The 19,476-nt window shown below is 60.4% G+C and overlaps 5 protein-coding genes across 5 annotated transcripts; all 5 read right to left on the reverse strand.

Annotated features, from left to right (window-relative positions):
• Positions 1-47: 47 nt before the first annotated feature.
• On the reverse strand, positions 48-1,013 carry AAT1.2 (putative amino acid transporter aATP11; the record flags this gene model as incomplete). Its single annotated transcript, XM_003392661.1, has 1 exon — positions 48-1,013. One exon carries the CDS (start codon positions 1,011-1,013, stop codon positions 48-50), a length of 966 nt encoding a protein of 321 aa, XP_003392709.1.
• Positions 1,014-4,678: 3,665 nt separating this feature from the next.
• AAT1.3 (putative amino acid transporter aATP11) lies at positions 4,679-6,214 on the reverse strand (the record flags this gene model as incomplete). The annotated part of the gene is made up of 1 exon (XM_001467332.1): positions 4,679-6,214. The coding sequence occupies one exon, from the start codon at positions 6,212-6,214 to the stop codon at positions 4,679-4,681; it is 1,536 nt and encodes a 511-aa protein (XP_001467369.1).
• Positions 6,215-7,590: 1,376 nt separating this feature from the next.
• On the reverse strand, positions 7,591-10,569 carry LINJ_31_0380 (hypothetical protein, unknown function; the record flags this gene model as incomplete). Its single annotated transcript, XM_001467333.1, has 1 exon — positions 7,591-10,569. One exon carries the CDS (start codon positions 10,567-10,569, stop codon positions 7,591-7,593), a length of 2,979 nt encoding a protein of 992 aa, XP_001467370.1.
• Positions 10,570-12,213: 1,644 nt separating this feature from the next.
• Positions 12,214-14,250, reverse strand: LINJ_31_0390 (conserved hypothetical protein; the record flags this gene model as incomplete). The annotated part of the gene is made up of 1 exon (XM_001467334.1): positions 12,214-14,250. The coding sequence occupies one exon, from the start codon at positions 14,248-14,250 to the stop codon at positions 12,214-12,216; it is 2,037 nt and encodes a 678-aa protein (XP_001467371.1).
• Positions 14,251-14,851: 601 nt separating this feature from the next.
• LINJ_31_0400 (conserved hypothetical protein) lies at positions 14,852-18,994 on the reverse strand (the record flags this gene model as incomplete). Its single annotated transcript, XM_001467335.1, has 1 exon — positions 14,852-18,994. One exon carries the CDS (start codon positions 18,992-18,994, stop codon positions 14,852-14,854), a length of 4,143 nt encoding a protein of 1,380 aa, XP_001467372.1.
• Positions 18,995-19,476: the final 482 nt, after the last annotated feature.

A 19,476-nucleotide genomic window follows, 5' to 3' on the forward strand; every position in this document is an offset into this window, starting at 1 on the left:
GCCCCTCATGAGTTCTTTCCCGGATTGACTTTTTAGGGGGGAACCCGTCATTTGGGCGCCGAAATCAAGGTAGCCAAGAGGCCGGCGAGGAAGTTCAACACAAACACGATGCCCACAGAGATGGTGGCACCCAGCGTGAGGCGCAGCGGCGTGGGGTTGCTCATTTCTTCATAACTTTCATACGCGTTCAGCTGCGATAGGAAGGCGAAGATGAACGTGGACATCCCAGAAACGGCGGTGTTGCCCGTCGTGAACATCCTGATCTCCGGGCGCGGATCCGCGCGCAGGCCGTTCTGCGCGCTGTGCACTACCATCGCAATCACAAAATACACTATGAACACAATCGCGACGCAGGAGAAGTAGCGCAGCGAGTTGATCTCCTTCGGCAGGCACAGCGGCAGCATGGCCACGAGCCACACGAGGAAGGTGAGGAGGCGCTGGCCCCAGATGTTCAGCAAGAACGCCGGCGTGTTGTCCGCGTCCTCGAGGAAGGCCGTCAGCACATCCTTCACGGAGATGACGTACGACACCTCCCCGCCAAAACTGAGAAACCACATGCAGAAGGCGAGGAAGTAGTCCGCGCCAGGGCCGAGGAGCGTGCGTACGATCTGCTCGTAGTTGCGCAGACCAGTCTTGGTGCCCGCCTGGCCCAGCAGGTAGTAGGAGTAGATGGTGAGGTAGGCAATCATGAACATGTAGATGATGGCCATAACAAGACCAGAGGCGTTGAAGGCGTAGGGCAGCGCAATAATGCCGGCACCAATGGAGGAGCTGGCCAGGTTGAGGCCCGTGGAAACCAGGCCGCCGTAGGGCACCAAGTAGTCGAAGTACTTCTGGAGCACATTCGCGGGGACGAGGCGGCGGGCCACGCGATCAGCGCGGATCTTGTCCTGCAACTCGATCTGGCGCCTCGGGTCGTACCGCGAGAAGTCGTATGGGTCCGGCGCCTCGGCGGAGGAGACGTCCTCCACCCCCCGCACGCATTTCGCGTCGTATCCCTGCGCTACTTCCATGTCAAACTCGGAGTTCAGGTCTGATCTGTCGTTATGTCCTCGGTGCCAGGCGATGCGGAACTCGCTCTCGGATGGAGTATGCGATGGCCTGTGGGTCGAGGTGCTCGCTGTGGCAACGGGCGCGTACGGGTGCGGTGGGTGAGAAGCCGGAATGCGTGGACACTAAGCGGCACTCAGTTCAGAGGTAAAGAGAAGGGCACTCTTTGGCGCTCTCGTCTGCTCGGCTGTGTTGTCGGCAGTTTGGGAGTCCTACGCAGATGCTTCACAGAGTGTGTGGCGGGTCGGCAGAGGTTAGAGGCCGAGTGTGCGTGTCTGGGCGTGGGTGCGCGTCTCGCTTGATCTCTGCATGAAGGGAGAAGGAAAAGCGAACGTACGCGTCTGCGGGAAGCACGGATGATGGAAGGCGAAGGAGGTCGTTAGAGTGGATGCTTAGTGAGATTAGTAGTTGTGTATGTGGCGGTGAAACAGAATCGTGTTAGTGGCTGTCGTGCATGGAGAGTTCGCGGCGGACGTGCGCAAACATGTTGGCGTAAAGAAGAGAGGGGTGGGATCAGAGAGAGGTGAATCGGAGAGAAGAGGTAGAGGAGGAGGTATAGAGAAAAGCCCACGCCCGAGACATGCATAATGTCTGTGAAGAATGGTGGTGGTGGTGGTGCCCATCAAACTTACACGTCATGGGGACGGTGGCGATATCCAAAGAAAAGAGCTGTGCGAAGCGAAGTGGCACGGGTGAGTCGCGCGATACAGGCGTCACCAAAGGGCACCCAACGGTGTGTGCGCCCCCTGCCTCTCCACCCCGCCAGGGATGGATGACAGGTTACGGGTCCACGGCGTACCCCCGCAAAGCCCATCGGCGCTGCGACGAGCAATACGGGGAGGTCGCCGTGAGTGCTTACAGGCGTCAGAGCCGCACAAGAGTCCGCCAGCACTGCGTCTTCCGTGAAAACTCTTACAAGAGAGTAGGTATTTTGTAAGCCGTAGAATGGAGATGAATCGCAGCGATGCACCTCCGTGCGAGTGTTTTCGTGTGTGTATGGGGGGCAGGGGCGTATATGATGGACGAAACGTGCGCGAGTACACGCTTATGAATGGACCGTTATGTGGCACCTCTGGTAAAGAGGAAAGTAACAGCCATGAGTTGGGGAAGTGGGAGGATGCCACGCCATTGGCTTCTGCTTCTGTTGGCTCCGCTCACCTAGCATGCAATTTCAATCTGTGAGCACTCGCTGTCCGCCGGCTTGGGTGCATCACAGCTGCTGTACCCTTCACACATTGCGAATCTGCGGGTGCGTCTGCTGAGCTACCGTCCCATTGGCGATGGCAGGTATGCGTGTGCTCGTGCACGCATATTGGGAAGCGTTCCTCAGTGCCTACCCGTGTATGCGTGCACACGTCGCGGTGTCTGTGCTGATAGGCACACGCACTTCTCTCTCTCTTTCTCCCTCCATTTAGTCCTTCTTGAGATGCTCTTGAGCACGTGGACGATAGACAGTCCGTCTCACTGCGTGAATGTGCAGGCGACCCACACCTGGAAAACGAAGTGAGAGAGGGGGGTGGACGAGAAACGCGCCCGCCAGTGCGCACGCAAAGACGCCGCTTCGTCGACACCGACGGAGAGCAGATCCGAGAGGTTTAGGAAGGTCATCCTCACCAACAAGTGCTGAGAACAAGAAGAAAAGAAGGCCGTCCCTGATACGTAGCACCAAGGTGCACAGCACCCCCACGCGCCCGGTCACCCGCTCAGACACACGTGCACGCATCGAAGAGAATTGGCGGAAGGAGGAGGAGGGCACGCACATGGGAAGCAGCACTGTAGATGGTCTTATGAATCAGTGAGTGCTGCGTGGGAGGAGCAGGAGGCTCGCAGTGAGAGGGCGAAGGCCAAGAAAGAGGTGACACAACACAAGTAGAGTGCAATAAACGTCAAACAAGATAAACCTGGGAAAACATACGCAGTTGGTTCGTCAGAGATGAGTAGGCGGAGGGAAGGTCTCAGCGACAGACGCTCCTGGCTCGACGGAAGTAAGACACCTGAAAGACATGCGCGTCTGTGTGAGGGAGAGAGAAATAGAGAAATAGAGAGAGATACAACGGAAAAATGAAAAGGGGGGAGGGAGGGCGAGGAAGCACCACAGGAATGGCATTCCGACAGAAAAGAGTTCGAATAAAAGAGAGAGGCAAAGAGAGAGGGGAGGGGAGAGGGAGCTCAAATTTACAGGGAACACAACATTCACACACGAAACTGCGCAAGAGAGGGCCGGTAGGGAAGGCGGGGCGCATTTCTTTTTTGAATTTCGCCTTGTCCGCTGCGTTTGCTCTTCTCCCCTCCTGACAGAAGGGGAGGGAGAAAAGGAGAGAGCAAGACGGACATGAAAAGAAGGCACCTCTGTCTTTCCTCGCAAGCAAGTTGTGGACGCCACCATGAACACGTGCTGTCGCTGCCCACGCCTTCCACCTACTCCTTGGAACGACGAGGGAGGGGGGCAGGAGGGATGAGGAAAAACGAAGGAACAGCCGCGTTCTTAGAAGTGTACAACAAGGTGGGTCATTATCGGTTGATTGCTCGCTTTATATCGCCGCCGCGAAAAAAAAAAAGAACAGGGGAGGCAACGCTGCGCTGGCATGTGCGCGATCACTCATCTGTGTGAGTGTGCGGTCGTGGCGGCGAAGCACCAGCTCACAGGCTTGAGGGAGGGGAGGGGGGCGGTGGTGCTGTCCTTTTCGCTGAGTCCGGGGAGATGGAGAGGGAGAGCAGACCAAACACTTCGCAGGGACAAGAAGCGTGAGGGAAAACGCACAGAGGTGAAAAAACGCATATACGTGCATGCGTGTACGCGGTGCAAGGCCCCCGCCTCTCACGCTGGGCTGAACGTCCACTCGCACATGCACATCGAGCCACAGTGGGCACGGAGATGCGCGGCACATATAGAGGGAGAGCGGAGTCAATCAGACTTTCGGATGATCCTGAAATGCCCAGGCAAGAGGGAGGAGGAGGAGGAGGAGGGGGTATGCAAGGAGGCACACTAGGTGCCTGTCGGCGAGGTGCAGCGCTGGTGGGGCAGAAGACGGTGGTGAGGAGCCCTCACTTCCGTTCTCAAGCAAACAACATTGCGGGCGCTAAATTAGTCGAAGGGTAAGAGAGAGCGAGCGAATGGAGGCCAGACCTTGAAGGGCATGGTGGCAGTGCGACACCGCTCAACGGTCACAGCATCGTGCGCAGCTGCGGTTGCACCAATGTGCCCACACAAGTGCCAGCCAGGGGGCGATCAACTGCCCTGAGCAACAACGGTCAATGCTTAGATCACTCCTCCCACCCCGTCGCGACCATCCATCCTTGCGCCGTTGCAGCCCTAAACCTTCTCCCCTCCTCTCTGGGGCCATCGGCCATCCTGCGTCCCTGCATCGGTATGTCGATTTGGCCAACAACGAAGAAAAAAAAACGACAACAGCGAGGAAAAGAGAGATCGAGAGAGAGAGAGAAAGACATTAAAAACGAAGAAGGAAAAAACAACGGTGCACTCGGTGGAGAGCGCACGCAGCAGGGAAACGCAGCGAGAGACGCGTGTGTGCTAGTTCGTGTGTGCCGGTGACAAAGAAAAGGAGCGAGCCGAAAAAAGTGAGGTGAATCGCGGAAGACACGCCCACGCGGGTCAGGGATAGCCCGCTTAGCCGCGCTGTGCCATGACCTCGTCAAAAATGGCGGCGCTGGTACCCCAGACTACAGCTATGACGCCAACAAAAAGCAGCAGGTAGGTGCAGACGTAGTGGAAGAAACCAGCGCTCGAGAAGGTCCAGTTGCCGGAGTACATGACCATGAGCGCTGGGTAGATGTAGCCAATGAAGCCGCCAGAGAAGCCACCGACGAGTCCAAAGACGACGTTGATGCGAGGCACGAAGAGACCGCAGATGAGCGACAATACGGCCATTGACCCGCACACGCACGCGTTCTTCCACCAGGCGATGTTGTGCACGTTCGTCTGGCACACGTAGTAGATGGCATCACGAACCGGGATCATGTGCAGACCGTAGCCGACGCACAGCTTCAACATGAGGCCACCGTAACCGACACCCATCATTGTATCCTTGACGGGGTTGTACTGCTTCAGCGCCGAGCCGGTGACCTTCGGGCCGAAGTCCAGGTAGCCGAAGAGGCCAGCAAAGAAGTACAGCACAAAGCAAATACAAACTCCAATCGCGGATGCGATCGACATGCGGCGCACCGAAAACTTGTGCATCTCACCCGCCACCTCCATCGCGTTGAGCTGCGAGATGAAGGCGAAGAGAAAAGTGGCCAGGCCACCGATGGCGGTGTTGCCCTGGTTGAAGAGTTTCACAGCAGGGCGGGGGTTCTCTTGCAGGCCGTTCACGCCGCTGTGTATCACCATGGCGATCGCAAAGTAAACGACGAAGCAGATCGCGACGCAGGAGAAGTAGCGCAGCGAGTTGATCTCCTTCGGCAGACACAGCGGCAGCATGGCCACGAGCCACAGCACAAACGTCATGACACGCTGACCGGAGAGCGTCTGGAGGTACGCCGGAGCAGTCTCCGACGCTTCCAGGAAGGCCGTCAGCACATCCTTCAGCGAAATCGCGTACGACACCTCCGCACCAAAGCTGAGAAACCAGAGGCAGAAGGCGAGGAAGTAGCCTGCGCCGGGGCCCATCAGCGTGCGCACGATCTGCTCGTAGTTGCGCAGTCCCGTTTTCTTCGCGACAATGGCAAGGAGTATGTATGAGTAGATGGTGAGGTAGGCGATGACCACCATGTAGATCATGGCCACGATAATGCCTGCGGCGTTGAAGGCGGAGGGCAGCGCGATAATACCCGCGCCAATGCAAGAGCTGGCGAGGTTGATGCCAGAGGCCACGACGCCGCCATAGGGGAGGATGTAACTAAACCACCGCTGAAAGAAATTGAGCTCCGTGCGACGGCGTTGCACCCGCTCCGCCCGCTCGCGGTCCATGCGGGCAATGCGCTGTTCTGGGCTGTTGACTGAGAAGTCGAACGGGTCCACTCCTTTCTGCGAGTCTTCCGAGGTGGCTGCCGCTTTCTTTTTGGGGCCCTCTACCTCGGCAGCGTACGCCTGCTCCTCGAGAAGCTCCGCACCGTCTCTGTTCGGGGAGTCGTACTCCCACTCGTGCCCGTGCGCGCTTTCGTTTGGGTAAGGCATCGCCGACTTTCCTGTGGCAGCGGTGGGCATTGCTGTGTGTGCGTGCGTGTGTGTGCGCAGGGTGAGGTCCTGGGGTGCCTCTAGCGGAACGCCGTTGCTGCGAGAGAGAGAGAGTGTGTGTGGGGTGATCTTTGCCTGCAAGCCTGTGATGGTATTTCGTTGTTACGTATTCGAGAGCCGACCTCCGTGACCTTGTTCACTCGCGGAGAGAAGAGAGGAGGTGTTCGGACGCTCGCATATATCTGTCGACGGAAGAGGTGGAGACATGGAGAGGGCAGAGTTCAAAGACATCATCATGGGCAGTGATACCCTTGCGTCTCTGCACCAAGGGGGCCAAGAAAGAGAGCAGCACCACACCGAGAAGCGTTGACACGAGCGAGAGGCCGCGCGCGTCGTCACACGGTCGGAAGAGTGCTGGAATGAAAACAGAGAGGGGTAAGGGGAGAGAGCTTCCTCTTGTGTGCCCATTTGCTTTCCTCCCAATCTGCTCGTTCCCGGTGATGCGAGGGCACCGCAGCGTGCCACCTCAGGGCCCAGTGTGGTCACCCGGTGGGGAAGCCAGGCAGCCCCTACCTTATCCCCTGCAACACGTCAAACCACCTCTGGTGGTGACAGAGTCCGGCACCTACAATGTAGAGTGCGTGTGTGGGGGGGGAGGGAGGGAGCTCGAGCGGTGTATCGCTGCTGATGTTGGCGGTCAGGGCCTGGATGGCATTGCATCGGAGCGGCCCGCAACAGCGAACACGCTTGCGCCGTCCATAGGATTAGGCAGAGTGTGTCCGCGCAACTCGAACGTACCTGTTACCCCCCCGCGCTCACGCCGCCAACTGGTGTGGGAGGCCTCAGCCGCCTGAGAGAGAGATGCACCATCGGTATCGACCAGCATGCTGGGAGGAGCGGCTCTGGGGCAGCCTACAAGGCGGCCGCAGTAGGTAGAGTTCGAGGCTGAAGGCCGTGCTCGAATGCACGAGGCGGCGCACTGCTATAGCACCTGTCTACGGCCGCTACGCGCCACACGATGGGCCCTCCGAGGGCAGGGCGGAGGTGGGCTGAAGCAGAGCCTAAGTTTTACGGCAGAGGATGAACACGCTGAATAGGAAAACAGACACACCGTACGCTGTCGTGTGTGTAACAACGGTACTGACAGCTGTGTAGCCGTTGATGAACATGCAAGTAAGAAGCAGATACCAGCAGAGGGAGGGGGCAATCAAGGCTCCGTTCTGGACAGTGCGGCAGCGAGAGAAAGCGACGGGAATCGAAGAAGGCGGACAACGCGTACTCCCCGCCTCCTGCTCCGCCGCAACTGCACGCCGTTGCATTCAGACATGCACCGCCACACCATCAGGCGGGCATACGCCTGGCAGCTAGGAGACACGGAACCCTGCCACAAAAGCGCGCACCGTGTGTCAGAAGATGTACATCCGCTTGAGGGATGCGAGTCGGGACGCGGAGTGGCTCATCGCGTTCAGTGTCTCCCGCAGAGACTCGACGTCCAGGGAGGGAGGCGCTGCTGAATCACGCACCGCGGCGTCAACACCCCCTGTGGAGCTATCGTCCTCGCTAAAGGCGGTTGCCGCAGGCATAATGTCAGCCGGGGTCGACGAGGACGCCCCGTCAAGTCCACCGCTGCCGTCGCTGTTCCGCCGGCATCTCAGAATGGCGACGGCCAGCAGCAGTTCCAGCCCCAGCGCGTACCCGTCCGCCTGCATGCCTGCTGCGGAATATGTCGTCAGCAAGTTGTGGATATCATTGCCAAAGCTGCCCTGGAGCTCGGAGCAGATACGCGCAAATGAGATGGCAACTCGCTGGTGCTGGCGGCGCTTCTGGATGTCCGCCTCGCTCTGTGTCTTGGCTAGCTGCAGTCTCGACATGATCTCCCCCTTGCTCATGTCGGGCGGGTACTCCTGCTTGAGCACTGCCAGGCTCACGATCGTGAAGAGAAACTCCTGCAGCGGTGCCTCCACGTTCCTCAGGCACGCTGCGGCGGCCAGCTTGTACTGCGCAATGCTCTCGCTGGGCAGCACGCCGGAGCGCTGGGTATCGTACGGGATGGAGATCTTTGCCTTGCTCACCTCAATGTAGCGCTCCACAATGGTGCGCGTCGCCACGGCACCGCCGGCGCCGTTCGTGCGCAGCTGATCGGCGGTGTAGCGCAGTGACTGCTCCACCAGCGTCATGAGCGAGATCGCGGCCTGCACATCCGCGCCGGCGTCCCCGCGAGCCTGCAAGAGCCTCTCCATCGTTGGCGGCTCGTCTGCTGTCGCGCCGGCATGCCTCGGTGGGGGGAAGACGTAGAAGAGCCAATTGCGGCGGTGCAGCTCGCGGTACTGCAGCACCGCCGCATAAAGCAGCCGGTACCACTCCGCCGTCTCATCAATGCGGCCACCTGGCACGAGCAGGCCGTAGTGCTGGATGAACTCCGCGATGGAGATGCCCACCTTGGCCTCGATGTAGACGCGGAACAGCGGTGTGAGCTGCGCCCACAGCTGGCGCGCTCTGGCGTGGAGCTGCGCCTCGAAGGTGCAGCGATCCGTCTGCGGAGGCCACGTCAGGAGAAGGCGGCGCACCACCCGCTTCTTGCGTTCGTCCACCGCAATCAAGTCATCCCAGTTCTCCACAAACTCGATAGCGCCGGCCTGAGCAGAGAGAAGGACATTGTCGGGAGACGTGCAGTCTAGCCGGAACGCCAGCCGCCGCGGGTTCACAGCAAACAGGTCTACGACTGCGTGAGCTGCCGCCTCCTCCTTGCCCGTGAACGAGACTGCGGCGGCATCAGCACTGCGGTGGCACGCCGTCGACCCCGCCGCGTACCAGTCCAACAAAGGAAAGGGCAACGTCTGTCGCGTCTGTGGGAAGAGGTTTAGCATGAAGTGGCTGCAGCGGCGCAGCTGGGTGGTCAGATCCTCTTCCTCTGCTGGCAGCACTGCACCCAGTCGCAGTGCCTGCAAGAGGTGCTCCAGCTTTGGTACCAGCTCCACGCAGTGGCAGCGGAAAGAGATCCAGTCACGGAGACATGCATCCTGCTGCTCTGCGATGGCGCCGCCGCCGCCGCCCTGGCCCTGCGCAAACACCTTGCGCAGCACCGCCGAGTATGAGAACTCCTCAATCGAGTTAAGGTGCACCCGGTACAGCCCCTCCCTCGTGATGGTAGCGTCGAGGAAGTCCTCCATGGATTCACCCGGCTCGCTAACGCACTCGAAAAGCTCAGAGCTTGACACGTGGTTAAGGAGCGATGGCGAAGCCGTCGGCGTCGAATCGAACGACGTATTCCAGGCGATGGCGGTGGCGCCGTTCGTGGGCGACGTGAGAGGCAACCCTTCTCGGCCTGGCCGGATGGCGCTCTGAACCGTAATCCTCCGCCTTTCCGCATCCACCGACACGGCGCACGGATCCTGCATGATGGCGAAGTCGAGCGTCTCCTCGCTCGCCGTCGTGGGCATGGCCGACCGAGGAGTAGAGATGCCTCGGTACGCCTCTGTATCTCTCATGACGGCTGAGCCGTTGGAGGGGTATATGGGACTGCCGTGTCCTGCGGCCGCACCTTCACCTGCTAGAGCGACGGGCGCGCCGTCCTTGTCGACGCCAAACTCCTCCATCACCTCCATTTCTTTGATGGAGATGCCCTTGCTGAGCGCTCGGATGCAGCGGTCGAAGTAGGACTCGATGGTCGTCGCAAAGCGCTCGTAGTTTGGCGGATGGTCGCAGTCGTTGCACCCGCCCATCTCGACCGGCAGCACGCTCGCGTCGATGCGCTTCAGCAGCTCGCCCTTCCTGATGTCGCCGGCGGAGAAGAGAAAGATGCAGTCGCTGATCACCTTGGGCAGCTGCCGTAGCAGCGGCTTCATCACAAACGTCAGCGCACTACTCATGTTGCAGATGAACATGCGGGAAACGACGCCAGGGAAGAACTTGCTGATGCGCAGTGCCATCTCCTTCTGGAAGATCAGGTCCGTGTTGCGAAGCATCGAAGCGTTTTCTTGATTGATGAGCCACGTCACCATCGCCGCCGGGTTCTTTCGGTCGCAGCGCACACACCAGCTGAGAAACATATCCATGTTCGCCTGCCGCTCCGGCCGCTGCTCCGCCTTGGGGCTGTCGCGCGCGGTGTTGAAGTAGAGCACCGGATGCCCTTCTTTATCTCTTCCAATGTACTGCACAATGCCCGCCCGCATCGATTTGCGCAGACTGTCCGTCATAGTGTACTTGGCGAATACCGTGCGCTCCATATCATCGCGCCGTCGCAGCTTGGCGACCGTCTCCGCAACATCGAATTTTTTGTTGGCGAGGAAGAGATAAATCCACCCATCGAGGTAGCTGTGGTTGATCCCCACGGTCCGCTTCACCTCCTTGAGTGCCGCCACGTGCTCACGGGGGCATTGAAACATCCCCGCCAACGCGCGCGCGCACTCCGTCGTGCGTGTGCAACACTACGTGGCAAGTCCAGAAAAGGTACAGGGGAAGTTCGGTGGCGGAGCACTACGCTGTTTTGAGAAACACCAATCGTCTTTAATCAGCCGTCGCAGCGAGACGCAGGGGTACCGACGCGGCGGAGGCAGAGGCGCCTTGCACTTTTCCGTGACCGTCGTCCGTATGTTTTGTGTCCCTCGTCGTTGTCCGCGTGTGGAGGTGACCCCTCCGCAGCGCAGAGGGGTGTCTGTGCGTCAGTGCCGCAACGGCACGCCAACACACTACCACGCACACACGCACGTACGCGCCAAGATGGTCAGTGCTGGCGAGGGCGAGCGAAAAAAAAAAAGAGGAAAAGAGTCGAGTTTATAGCACGTCGCCTTGCCGCTGCTTCTCGACAGCGCATCACACCGTCTCCGTGCGATGAGGTGGACCTGTGAAAACGAGGAGAAAGGATGCGCACGAGAGAGTGCAGCAGCAGCAGCGAGGATGATGACGCCCTATCGCCGTTTGTTTGACCCCCCCTCTCTCGGTGTATTGCACGTCTTCGCTTCTTCCCCTTCGCACGTGGGTGGCTGTGTGTCTCTTGGCGCTCTACGTTGTGCGGGGAGACGTCGGTGAATCGCGATGCGTTGGAGGTGTGCAGAGGTCAAAGAAGCAGCAAGTGAGCTCGGCGCGCTGCACAGAGGTGTTCGTTGTTACCCCTTTTTCGCCACAAGGAGCGAGGGGCGAGACGATAAAAGAGGCCGAAGCAGCCGTGAGGAAAGATGAACGGTGCAGAGCGGCAGTTGCGTGTGGCGGAGATCCACAATGCGCCGTACTGACGTTGTCTTGTGTCTGTGTGTGTGTGTGTTTTCTTGTACAGACGATGGGGTGAGCGTATGTGTACGTGCGGGGACGCGCTGGGCGTTAGGGCAAGATAGGTTTCTCGCCCTCTCTTCCTCCCGCTATGTGACGAGCTCGCCAGTGCAGTGAGAGTCTCTACAGAGACGAAGAGGAGCCGCACAATTCTAGTGCTGCCATCCACCAGCGTAGCTGGGGTAGCGTCGACCCCACTGGATCCGCTGTTCGCCCCCTCAATGACCGACCCTCCGAGGGCAAATGGGCCACCACGGCACGCCGGGTCTGTGCCGCTTGAGGGAGCTCAAAACCCAGAAAACCGCAAAGTGCTTCTTTACAAAGAGAGAGACGAGTCGGCGACCTGCACGAAACGGACGCCGGCGGTGTCGGCGGGAGAGAGGGGGGAAGGTGGTAGACGGAGTGGCTGTGACACACCCACGCCTGAAGGCTGGTGGGGCAAGCACACCGCGCACATACTCTGCGTGACAGAAATCGGGCGCCCGTAGGACAGCGATGTGCGTGCGTCCGGCAAGCATGCGCGCCAGACAGAGGATCCTCTCGCTACGGGAGGAGGAGAAGGGGGGCAGCAGGGCATATTAAGAGAGCAGGTGAGCGCTGCACAGTACGCAGAGCTACAGGAGCGGGAGGGCCTCGCTTTACCGCTGTGAAATCGATTGATTGCGTGTGAAGGGCAAAGAGGAGAAAGCCGGCATGCGCAGCGCATGGGAGCGGCGCTAAGCCACCGCGTATCAGCGCCCGCAATCGCGTCCGACGGCGCCCGATCAGAGTGTCGCAGCGAGGTCGTCGGCAGAGAACTCAAGCGCCGCTGCCGCTAACGGACTTGCGGCAGGGAGCGAAGCCTCCACTCTGTCATTGTGGCTGGTCACAGCGACTTTCGCATATGCAGCGGCCGTCGTAGTCCGCTCAATCGCCTGCACCACAGCGTAGCGCACTAGTGGCGGTACGAGGAAGGGGTGTGCGTGGCAGATATGGGCAAGGAGATCGAGGCCCCTTGCGATCCCTGAGCTGCCACGGCCCCGCTGATGCACCGCCTCCACCGCTCGTGAAAAAGACTCCGGTGCCACGCCAAACGGCTCGTACAGCCCCTCAAAGGAGGTAAGAAGCCCCAAGAGCTCTTCTGCCTGGCCCTCCACCTCCAGCAATCGAATATAGGCCATCAATGTACTGCTGGTGTGCAGGACCATCTTGCCGGATACGTGCACGTGCTGGAGGCGCTTCCACAGAGTACGGGCCTCGACGCGGCTCTCTGCCGTTCCCTCTCGCAGAAGCGCGATCATGACCGCTGCCGTGGTGGCGGGCGTTTCTCTTACCTTGTAGGCGCGCAAATTCTTCTCATATAGCTCTTTGGCGTGGCTGCCCGGACTGCAGGCGAGGTACGCGTTCCACACGTGCGTGCTGGAGAGAAGCGAATCGGCATGGCGCGTGCAGGCCTTGTCGGTGATGCGATCTGTCGCCTCTTGCATCTCCGCCAAGGAGGCGCCACAGCGGTGCAGTGCCCGCAGATACTCACCCCACGCTAAGGCAGGCATGTACGCTGGCCCGGAAGCGCGCGCAGGTGCAGATGGAGACGGAGAGGGACGAGATCGATGCAGGCAGAAACGCTCCGCCAGGGACTTCATTTTCGCTGTTTCGCTTCCGGAAAACGGGCTGCCGTTGAGCCTGTGCAAACCCATCACCGACAGCAGCGGTGCCGACACGACAGGATCCCAGCGAGGCGAGAAGGCAGCAGCAGTGCCGTTGCTCTTCGTGCCGTTATCGTCGAGAGATCTGCCTCCGTGCGTGATACATGCGATCGCGCCAGCATCCGCTTCCTCAAATGGCTTGTGTAGTGCCACACACACCTTATCTAGCTCCTCCAAGGACGGTGCAGTGAAGAAGGGCCTCGAGCTACTGCATCGCACAGTCTCCAGGAACAGCGCGATCATGTGCGAGCGATCCTCGTGCACAGCCTTCATCGACTCAGACGAGCTCATACCGGGCAGCGCAACCAGTGCCGACCACCGCTGCACCAGAGACACCACAATGGCGGAGGCCATGTGCCAGTCCCTGAAGGTGCTGAGACACAGAACTGCGTAGAGGGCAACGGCTCGCTGCATCTCATGTGAGTAGTGAAGGGCACGCAGAGCCGCCGAGAGAAGAGACTCTAGTCGATCACAGGTCTCCGGAGCCGGACTACGCTGGAAGCGCTCGGATTTTAAGTAGACCATTAAGCGCTGTGCTGGCGCCGGAAGCCGCGGCGGCAGCATCCGCTCGATCACCTCCGGCGAGAGGGATGGTGGCGTGCGGGCTTCGCGGATCACGCAGTGCCGCATCACATCAGCCGAGCGCAGGCGCTGTCGCAGACGCGTGTCTCCACCACTCGTGCTGCGCCACGCACCAAACATGATGCGAGGAGTGGGCCATAGAGAGCCGATGCTCGGCCGAGTAGCGCTGTCAGCGGGCGACGCCTCAGCGCTTGAGCGGGCCAGCCTTGCCGGGGAGTCATGAGCAGCATAACGTGCGTCCAGCTCCTGCGCCAGGGTCGTCAGTTCCTGTGCGGCGGTAAGTGACGTCGCGGGCGTTTCGTCCATGTGCTTGGCACTGGCAGACGTGGAGACGACGTGCTGATGCACCAGCGCTGTGCTGTGAGCCTCGAGAAAAGCACTGATGTACTGCTCCTTGTGGTAGGGGTTTGTTACTGCTTTTTTCTCCCGCAGGCGACGGGTCTCAGCGCGCGCTACTCGTTGAGCTGCCCTGCGCAACTCGAGCGACGGCGCATCGAGCACAGACCCGGCGAAGAGATGACAAGTGTGCCGCATGGCCGGTGAAGAGCAGTCTTTCGCGTGCACGCACACACACACACACGTGAAAGCGGCAGGGACGCGTGCACGCCACGAAGAGGAGAGGGGGGAGGGCAGAGAGAGAAGCGATAGGATCGACTTACCGAAGACACCGCAACGCATTCGTCACCTGCGCAGCCGAACGTGTTATCGGCGATCGGGTATCAGTGCAGATGTGTATGGGCTTGTGTCTGTGGAGCGGGGAGGTGGACACCGGTTGTTGTGCGTTGCCGCCGTCTACTTCAACAGCCCCCATCGCATACAGCGAGTTCTGCGGCTATGAAAAAAGAGGATGATAGGAGAGGCAAAACAACAACAGTGGCTCGTTAAAGAGCACGTGCAGAGGAACGCACACGGCACACAGAGGCAGGGGAGAGAAAGAGACACTAGGAGAAGACGACGGCAAAGATTGGCAGGAAGAGAACAAAAAGCGATGGAGTCAGTGAGACGGGGACACATCCGTTCGATGAGCCCACGCAGCCCCCCAATCTCCCATTTGCACACGCGTGCGTTAGAGGGCCGGCTGTCTCCACGGAATCAGTAGTTCCCGCAGCCCCTTTTGTTGTTCGTCGCCTCCTGACTACAACCCCAGCGCCTCTCGCAGCTCCTCCAGCTCTCGCTGATGAGACGCCATGAGCTCAGTCTGGCGCTTCAGCTCCGCAATGCTGACACGAAGGCGGCTAAGTCGGCGACGACGACACGTGTGCTCAGGGGCCTCTGAAGCGCTCCAGATGAAGCCATCGTCGCCTCGCAGCTCTTCCTCTCTGGACGGCCAGCGCGTGGCGTAGGCCCATGGCCCTACTTCCCAGTCCTTCAGATCCTTCACGAGACTCCTGACACGGTTTGTAGAGCTTCGCGCTAAATCGTGTTCTTTGGACCACGCCCTCGCCTCCGAAGCATCGGCCCACCGCCACTCCGACGCCGCGGCCGCAGCGGGGTCTCTTACGGCAGTGCGGTTGAGCTGCTGCAGGTCGACGGCATGCCCGTCTTGCGCATCGTCGTAGGGGAAGGTGGCGTGCAGCCGCCATGCTGCATCCTTGGCAGACGCCCGCTCTTCGTTCTGGAAGATGGTCACCATATCATAGGGGTGGAGGCTCGCCAAGTCCCTGGCCTGCTGCAGGCGCAGGTCTTCCAGCTCCAATCGGTATTTGTCTCGCTCCTGCACGTCTAGCACGTGCTGCGGCACTTGTAGGGTGACAAAGTACGAGCTGAAGTCGAAACAGTTGCCGTAGCTCGCTGTTGCGGCGCGCCTGTGCACGACAGCGTTGTACTGCGAGAGAAAGCCCATTGAGTGAATGCCGTCCTCCACGTCTGCTGGTCGGTAGAGGGTCAAGCGTGGCCTGGCTGTCCCGCGGCTGTGCCTCGACGCATCAGGCGAGATGGAACCAGTCTCGCCCCTTCGTGAAAGAGGGACTGCGTGGCCGTCCTCCTCGTCGGTCGCCTCCCGCTGCCGCAGCTCGTCCAGCTCTACCGAGAAGTGGATGTAGAGGTCATTGTGCCCATCCTTCCATGCGTAAAGCAACGCGTTGCGTTCCAGCGGCTCCTCCACTTCGGCGACGCGGCGCAGCGCATACTGCCACTGTGACACGGTCGCGGCGGGCTCGTGTTGTGCGCCGTGGTCCTCGTCAGCAATGACCCCAGTTTCTGAGGTGCGACTGCCTCTCTGCGCCTTGGGCTCTTCCTTCAAAAGCGCTATCTGCGCTGATATGTATGACGCCCGCGCCGCGGCGCCTTCTTCGATGATGATGGTGTGCGCGGCTTCCGCAGAGCTCGCAGGTGCGCCGTTGCCTATGCGTTGCGGCTTGCGTGTGCGGCGGTAGCGTGAGCTCCCGGCTCTGCTGCTCTCCGACGAGGAGCCGCGGCGGCAGCGGTGCTGAGTGCCGCTGCGTTCACCATCAGCAGAGACAGTCAGAGGCGAGGGGCACGCAGGAGGAGAGCCGATGACACCATTGCCGGCCTGCTGTATCGGCGGCATAGACAGTTCGATGCCAGGAGCTTTCGCGTCGCCCGTCACACTCGTCACTGGGTCCTTGAGTGGCGCCTCGACGACGGCCAGCGACGCTGGCTCTTCGTGCTCGCCCGACAGATGAAAGAAGGCGGCCATCAGCGGGCGTGTTAAACTAAAGAAGCGGTAAGGCTCGCGGCTGCCGGCTGCGGCGGTAGCGGATGATGACACCGCCGCAGCGTCTGAGAACTGTGCCGCTGAGCGGTCGTCTGCTGGAGAAGTCTGCGCCTCCGTCGGTGGTGCACTAAGCACTGGTGGGGCTCTGGTGACCTCTCCGCCCGAGGTGTCCAAGTGAAAAAAGTGTGAAGGTGCGGATGGGCCCCAGAGATGCGTCGAGGCACTCTTGAAATACTGTATCATGCGGCCTGGTTGAGTCTCCTGCGATACGACGTGAGGGTTTTGGGCAGTCGATGTCGAGGGCAGTAAATCATCGATTCCGCTCGTAGGGATAGAAGGCCCCGCAGCAACGCCAGTCCCTTCTCGACCGTCTGCCTCGTGCTGCTTGGCGTCGGTGAGGGTACCCACTCGTTCCAGAAATGGTAGCGGCACGCTCAGCAGCGTCTCCTGGTCCTCCATGAAGAGCAGCAGGCGATTTGCCGTCCAGTCTGGCATCACAGACAGCAACACTGTCGAGACGGCAGACGCGCTCTCTCGCGTGCGGCTGCTGTAGGACCTCTGAGGGGCGTACAGCTCCATCAGCACTGTGTACGGAAAAGTAACGGCATGACAGGCAGCTGAGACGCCGTCGTTGTCGCCATCGTCGTCCGTGGCCGTACTTTCCGCGGCTGGTGGCCCAGTACAGTTTGCGGCTGCAGGGGCCGTTGAGCTGCTCTCTGCCGCCGGCAACGACGACGACCGCGAAGCAGGGACGCTGATGTCATCCAGCCAGGCCTCCAGGTCCGTGTCCTTGAATGGTTCCGCTGCCAGCTCTTTCCTCGTTGTGCTAATGCCTTGATCACCGACGAGAGATGCGGCAACTAGTGCCGTCTTCCCCAGCGCATCGCGATTCACAGGCATCGGCGCGCTGCCAAGCAGCAGCACTGTGTCATTGTTCGTCATTGCCACCGTGCAGGACCAAGAATTCTCCTCCTCGCTCTCTGTGGCTTTCTCGACTATTAATCGGTGGCGGCCGAGGGGAACCCACTGAAGGAAACATTCCGAGGCGTCACGGCAAGAACCACAGCGGGGGCCGTCGCTGTTGGCGGCGTAAACCCGACATGTCTCGATAAGGTCTCCCGTGCACCCGCGCAACTTCCACAGCTCCAGCGCGGGTCTCGCCAGCAAGAGCGTCATGGGCATGCCCACCTCGTATGGAGGGGAGTTCATGGCGATGCCGACATCGCACACGTCCGTCGGTGCCACCTCGTGCAGGAGGTGCACCTCCTCCAGCACAAAGGCGCGGCGAGGACCCCACAGGACCCTGAGAAGAACTACGTTGAGTTCGGCCGCCCCGCCACCTTCGCCGTCGCCTAAATGCTCCGGTGGCGTCGCATCGGCGGGCACGTCTCGTGCACGCGAGCAGAGATACAAGCTCACCAGCTTGTACCCCCGTGATGACGACATCGACCGCGAAAAGGCGTTGTGACAGCGGTTGCACAGCTCCACACACGGTCCGACGAGAGCGACGCGCGTGGCGACGCCGTGCTCGAGGTGGTAGACGACGCGCTCTGACATGGCTGCCTTCTCTATCGTGTTCAGGACATGATCCTCCTCTTCCGGGGTGAGGTGCTGCTGCTGCAGAGGCGCCTGGTGGAGGCCGCTGCCGGCATGCCCGCCGCTATCCCTGGTGGAATTTGTGACGTGGCTGGGGTCTGCAGCCGCTCCCTTTTCTCTCGGACGCGCATCGGTCTGCCGATACCACAGCGGCGCCTGCTCCAGGACGGACGCCACCTCCCTCTCAATGTCGAAGAGCACCACCACGCCCACCTCGTCGACGCTCACCACGGCGGGTGTCAGGGAGAGCGGGTGGCACGGCTCGAGAGCAAGCTGCGTGCACTGCATGCACACTACCTTGCTCGTCTGGTGCTGCGTGTGGTTCAGGCAGAAGTGCGCTCCACTGCTCATGACGGACACGCCGTGCACGATGCGGTCGCTGCCGGACGCGACGCAGAAGTAGCGACTCCACTTGGAGAGGAAGAGAGAGCCGTTGACAACGACCGGCTGCATTGCCGCGCACAGGTACGACTCGCGAACCTGGAACTCATGGCGCGTTTCGATCAGCTCGAACACGCCTGTCGCCTCGCAGACGCCGTGCGGCACCGCAGCAGGCGATGCGCTGGGCACGGCAGCGTTGCTGGAAGGACGGCTTGCAAGCATGCTCAATGTCGAGGGCGGCGCTGGAGCAGGAAGCTGTCGCTGCCGATAAAGTCGAACGCCGGTACGGTGCACCGTCAAAAGCGTTGAGAGCCCCACAACGCAGAGCGAATTGATGCTCGCATTGGGGAAGGGGTCCAACATGGCGGCTGAGGGGGGCCGATAAGGAGAGAAGCGGCAGGCATGTGCGGTATAGGATCTCTTCAAGCTGCAGCGTGTTCGCCGAAGCCGGCGGCGGGCCGCAGATGATTCAGAGCTGCCATTCCTGTATCGCCCACTGCAGCTCAAGTGTGGCCCATGCACCGATGATGATCTCGACGTCAGGGACGCTGACCGACGCGAGACGTTTGCTGGAACATCGCCACTTGTCCTCGAGCCCCTCGGCGAGGAGACGCTGCCGGGCATTATGACGTGATCACCGACAGAAGACTCGGGAGGTCGTGCGGGTGTGTTTGTGCGCGCTTGTATGTAGACCGCAGTGCCGAGCCCTTCACCTGCTGTTGCTGCAGTACAGCATGCAGCACACTGCAGTCAATGAGGGGAGGGAGGGGGCAGTCCGGCCTGCACGTGGAAGAGGTGGCGCGCTATAACGCGTAAACAAGGCGTCGCCGCCCTCACAAGTTGCCACACGCATTCAACAATAAAGTTCTCGGGACGCTGGCCTCTGCCGAGGTAGCTCCCGCCGTCGAGAAAACAAAAGCGACACGGCTGCTTCTGCGCTGCTCCTCACGCGATTCGATGCAGAAAGAGAGAGAGAAAACAGCGCAGCAATGCACGAATTACGAGTCCTGTGGTCCTTTTAAGAGAGTTCACATGACTCTCGTTTGACGTCTGATGGCCCCTCACTCACTGAAAAGCGCCAGCACGTTGCTCCGCTGGATAAAGCG

Source organism: Leishmania infantum, chromosome 31 (assembly GCF_000002875.2).
Source record: "Leishmania infantum JPCM5 genome chromosome 31".
Taxonomy (NCBI): domain Eukaryota; phylum Euglenozoa; class Kinetoplastea; order Trypanosomatida; family Trypanosomatidae; genus Leishmania; species Leishmania infantum.